The sequence below is a fragment of the Phragmites australis genome, chromosome 6 (assembly GCF_958298935.1).
Source record: "Phragmites australis chromosome 6, lpPhrAust1.1, whole genome shotgun sequence".
NCBI classification, from domain to species: Eukaryota; Viridiplantae; Streptophyta; class Magnoliopsida; order Poales; family Poaceae; genus Phragmites; species Phragmites australis.
The window spans coordinates 21,954,373-21,959,421 of NC_084926.1; the positions used below are offsets into that span (position 1 = coordinate 21,954,373).

General features: G+C 46.4%; 1 protein-coding gene across 1 annotated transcript; it reads right to left on the reverse strand.

The window, feature by feature from the left end:
- Positions 1-320: 320 nt before the first annotated feature.
- Positions 321-2,417, reverse strand: LOC133922115 (geraniol 8-hydroxylase-like). Its single transcript, XM_062367292.1, has 2 exons — positions 1,480-2,417; positions 321-1,098 (listed from the first exon to the last, which is right to left on the reverse strand). The coding sequence occupies exons 1-2, from the start codon at positions 2,413-2,415 to the stop codon at positions 496-498; spliced, it is 1,539 nt and encodes a 512-aa protein (XP_062223276.1). The 5' UTR covers positions 2,416-2,417; the 3' UTR covers positions 321-495.
- Positions 2,418-5,049: the final 2,632 nt, after the last annotated feature.

The window sequence follows — 5,049 nt, forward strand, 5'->3', positions numbered from 1 at the left end:
AGCAGAGGTTAACAATAATAGTTGACGGATTTGGCACTTGTTTCAACTACATGCTTCGCTCTAGCTTTTTTTGGGCGCCGGCACCGTGAGCTGCAGCGTATGGAGATGGAGAGGTGCCTCGACCCCCCTCTCTCCCCTCTTCATGCTTCATTGTGGAGGGCCTAAAGGCGGTCATTCCAAAATGCTAGTAACAGAGGGAGACTGGGAGAGCGCTCAAAAGAGGAACAGATAAGAGATGGCGTGTCAAAACAGGGTGAAATAAGGAAATACTAACTCTTTAGGTACTACCGCGTGCTCTGTCAAGCAATCATCCTGATAAATATTTGTCAATGGTGAAGCATCACTACCACTGCCATCATAGTTTTATTAGTATTTTTATGTCACACATTTCAAAGTTTTACAACATAGCAACTCCACTCTGTACATAATTTTCTTCTGTTGTACTACACACTCATGGTGATCCAGCTTGGTTTTTACAAAAGGCACATTTACATGTCACACTTTCTTCGCGATGGCTTTCAGTGGAGTAGCCATAGTAACCACAAGTCCAAATTTTTCTGTCATGTCAATACCATTTTCCTTGGCGTCTTCAGGAACTATCCAATCGAATTGATGCAGTAGTGATGCGAGAATCAAATGGACCGTTCTATATGCTAGCGGCAATCCGAGGCAAATGCGGCGTCCACCACCAAATGGAATTAGCTTATAGTCCTTTCCCGAAAAATCACAGTCTCTTTCAATGAACCTTTCAGGCATAAATTTATCCGGATCAGTCCATACGTCAGCGTTTCGATGAACTGCCCATATGTTCAGTATTATGGTGGTTCCTTCAGGAATGGTGTAGCCTTGTACTTGTACCGTGGACTCTGCTCGATAAAATGACGTCGCTATAGTAGGATAAAATCGAAGTACTTCTTTTACCACAGCTTGAAGATATGGAAGTTGGCCAATATCAGACTCCTCGACTTGTGTTTTGGTGCCAAGAACTCCCATGAGCTCCCCCTTTACCTTCTTCATCACCTCAGGGTTTTGTAGCAAAGCGGCCATTGCCCACTCAATCGTAGTTGCGCTCGTGTCTGATCCCGCAACAAACAAGTCCTGTGATGCATTGATTAAAATACATCAGTGCTGTAAAAATCGTAGTGCATGATCATATTACAAAAATATATGCACACAAAAGATACGAAAGAGATAAAATAACGATCTATACTTTTTGTGAGTATTTGTAAAATCCTAGTAGTTACTCCCTCTGTCCAAGAACATATATAACTATTTGGACAGGATACAGACTCCAATAAGCAACTTTGCCAGTCTTAGTAAAAATTATATTTGAAAATCCTCTTCTCAAAACAAATTTAAATGCGCTATTGTCATTGTGACTAATCTAAATATTAGCAGCCAAACTTGAGGAAGTTTGACTGAATACTGAAAAGTTCTAAAACGTGGTATACGGAGCAGTATTGAAAAGTACGTACGTACCGTCAACATTCCTCTGATGGCAGTGCGATTGATGTCAGATCCTTCTAGCTGCCATTCATGCTCCTTGTCAAGCAACGCGTCTAGCATGTCATTCTTGGGTGGCTCCGAAGCTTCCCGGCCGCGCAGCCTCTGCGCAAACAGATCGTCCAAAATTTTCTGGGCGTCTGTGATTATCGGTTCCATCCTGCGCCTTAGACCCTGGAGGTCGGCATATGCGATCGCCGGGAAGAAGTCGGAGACGTTAGGCGTTGCGGCCAAAATTGCCGCCTCTTTCACCATATCCTTGAGTCCACGAACTGCTGGTCCTGAGTCGAGATCGATGGAGAACAACATGCGCGACAGGATGTTCATGGTCGCCGTGAACACCGGATCGCGGATGGTGAAGGGCGCCCCGAGCGCCGCCTGGTCGGAGACGTAGCGCACCAGCTCTTGCACCTTTTGCTGCCGCAGCGGCTGCAGCGCGTTCAGCCGGCTCGGCGTGAACAGCTCTGTCGTGCAGAGCTTCCGCAGGGCGCGCCACTTGGCGTGCGGCGGCATGGCGATGATGGAGTTGGCGCGGTGCCCGTTGGCGAGCCAGGCGTCGATGATGGGGCGGTCCGCCAGGTCGGCGTTGTGCTTCTGGAGGATCTCGCGAGCGGCGTCCGTCGAGGAGACGATGACGGCGTGGACGACACCGAGCCGTACGGACATCAGAGAGCCGTAGCGCTTGGCGAGGCGAGCCAGCGAACGGTGAGGGCTGCCCCGTTCTATCTGGTGGAGGTTGCCGACGAGCGGCAGTGGCAAGGGGCCAGGAGGGAGACGGCGGCGAGCGTCGGTGATCAGCTGGAAGGCGTACATGCAGATGAGGATTAGGCCGAAGGATACCACGACTGCTAGCAGGAGGGATCCGGCCATTGCGTTCAATTCCGGCCGGTTAGCAGCTAGCTGGTTTATCATGCCATGCTCGATCCTCCCATCTATTTATACACCACTTAGTCTGTACGTAAGTAAACCCAATGAGCTAAAAGAAATAAAACGTATAATTTTTTAACTCGGAGGTAGTTGATAACGATATATATGTTGGAAATTAATCTTGTTTTATGTTAAGTTTAGTTTTGGCATGTAGGAGAGTTCATATCAAAGTAGAGACTTGGAGTAGGATTAGAGTCCTAGTAGGAATATGATTGCATCGGAGTAGAATTAGGAGTCTAGTATTTGACCCTTATATAATAAAGGGAGAGGGACACACTAGAGTCGTGCCCCAGAGAAGAGAGATGCCGTGAAAAAAGAGTCATATCCGTGAATTATAAAGTATGCGTGCGTGAGAAATAAAGTAGTAGCGTGTGTTGAGAAAAATCTCGTCGTTCTTTTGTGTGTTTGTGTTCTTCGTGGTTGTTCGATCCTTGTAAAAAAGCCAATAATTGGTATTAGAGCTATTGTGAAGATCGGAGAGACGAAATCGAGCTCCATGTCGTTGCAGTACCTTATACTCACGAAGACCAACTATGCGGCGTGGGCAATCAAGGTAAAGGTTTTTCTGAAGGTGCAGGAGCTGTGGGAAGCTATCGACAAGGATGGGGATAAGGATACGGTCGACACGAGCAAGAATCAGATGGCACTTGTGGCCATCTATCAAGGCATCGACGAGGAGACTCTCTTTCTAATTTCTTAGAAGGAGATAGCGAAAGAGGCTTGGAGAACGCTCAAGACAATATACATGGGTGTTGAACATGTAATGGAGGCAAGGATTCAAACTCTCAAGAACGAGCTTGATATGATGCGCATGAAAGAAGGGGACTCAATTGATGTTTTTGCCACACGTGTCACGGCCATCATCGCCAAATTACGCGGACTCGGTGACAAGGTGGAGGATAGTTATGTTGTCAGGAAAATTCTTCGGGCCCTATCTTTGAAGTTTCTTCATATTGCTTCTACCATTGAGAAATTTTGTGACTTAAAGACCATGACTGTGGAGGAACTAATTGGTCGACTAAAAGCACATGAGGAGCGACTGCGTGGTTATGCAGGTGCTAATGAAGGTGGTGAACATCTCCTCCTAACAAAGGCCAAGTGGAAAGCAAGGGGGGCGAATGCCGGTGGTTGCAAGAAGAAATTTGACAAGTCAAAGATACAGTGCTATAATTGTCAGAAGTTTGGGCATTTTTCTAATGAGTATCCTGACAAAGAGAAGAAAGGAAAAGATGATGAGCAGGGGCTACTTACGTATGAGACAACTCTTTTGTGATCTTGTGTTGAGGTGTGGTCGTGCATGTAGTGCCCATGCATGTCCAAAGTGGCGTGTGGTGAGTGCAGGGTGAAAAAGATGTGCTCTCCATCCTCGGATGATGAAGTATTGTTCATCGTCCTAAAACAAGTGCAGGGTGGAAGAGGTGTGCTCGCCATCCTAGGTTGATGAAGCAGTGTTCATCATCCTAAATCAAGTGTGCAGGGAGGCAGGCAGGAGTGTGCTCGCCATCCTGAACTAAGTGTAAGTGCGTTCGGAGTGATGAAAGTGTTCGCCATCCTGAATCGAGTGTGAAGAAAATAAGATTAAGGGGGAGTGTTGAAAATTAATCTTGTTTTATGGTAGATTTAATTTTGGTATGTAGGAGAGTTCATGTCAAAGTAGAGAGTTGGAGTAGGATTAAAATTGTAGTAGGAATAGGATTACATCGAAGTAGGATTAAGAGTCTAGTATTAAATGTTGCCTTTTAGCTACCCTGTTGATCTTTATGTTAATTACTAGTTATAGGCCTTGCTTAGATTTGTTAGGATCCTTTAAATGCAGGGTAGTTGTAGCTGTAGCATTCCAGTTGCCTGTTGAGGGCCAGGGTGTTACACCAAGGTCTTTTGAACTGGTTTGGTGGAGTGAATAAGGCAAACACAATCTACTTGTTCTCCTGTTCAAAAACATGTATTTCAGACATTGACATTGTCTACCTTGATGACAAAGTCTTGGTTTTATGTTCACATGATTAGTGGTCAAAGTTACAAAGTTTGACTGAATGCATTCTGATATGTAATATATATATATATATATATATATATATATATAGATGCATTTATATATAACTAGCTATAGAATATCATATTCTATGGTCGGACTCAACTCACGCATCCGATCCGACCCGAATGACCGACCTAACCCATTTGCTCAAATTGTGAGTTTTTTTTTCCTATTTTGATCTCCAATTTTGGGGTCCGCGCTATGGACAATAGCGCGGATATTGTAGTGCGAACACGACCAACATCCGTGCCATTGTCCATGGCACGGACCCGTGTCATCTCCAGTTTCGAGCCCTGGGGTCCGCGCCATGGACAATGGTGCGGATATTGTAGCGCGAACACGGCCAACACTCGCGCCATTGTCCATGGCGCGGACCCCAGGGCTCGAAACTGGAGATGACGCGGGTCCGCGCCATAGATAATGGCACGGATATTGTAGCGCGGACACGACCAACATCCGCGCCATTGTCCATGGCGCGGACCCGCGCTATTTTCCATGGCGCGGACCCCAGGGGATCGTGGGCATGCGGGAGGGATCGGCTAGGGATGCGGGAAGGGTCGGTCGGGTGCCCTAGCCACAGAATA

Bases quoted from the DNA above. Each gene is read 5' to 3' on its own strand.
- LOC133922115 (XM_062367292.1), bottom strand. From the start codon at position 2,415: ATGATAAACCAGCTAGCTGCTAACCGGCCGGAATTGAACGCAATGGCC. The intron at 1,099-1,479 runs GTACGTACGTAC...AATGCATCACAG, and splicing joins CCATCAGAGGAATGTTGACG to GACTTGTTTGTTGCGGGATC.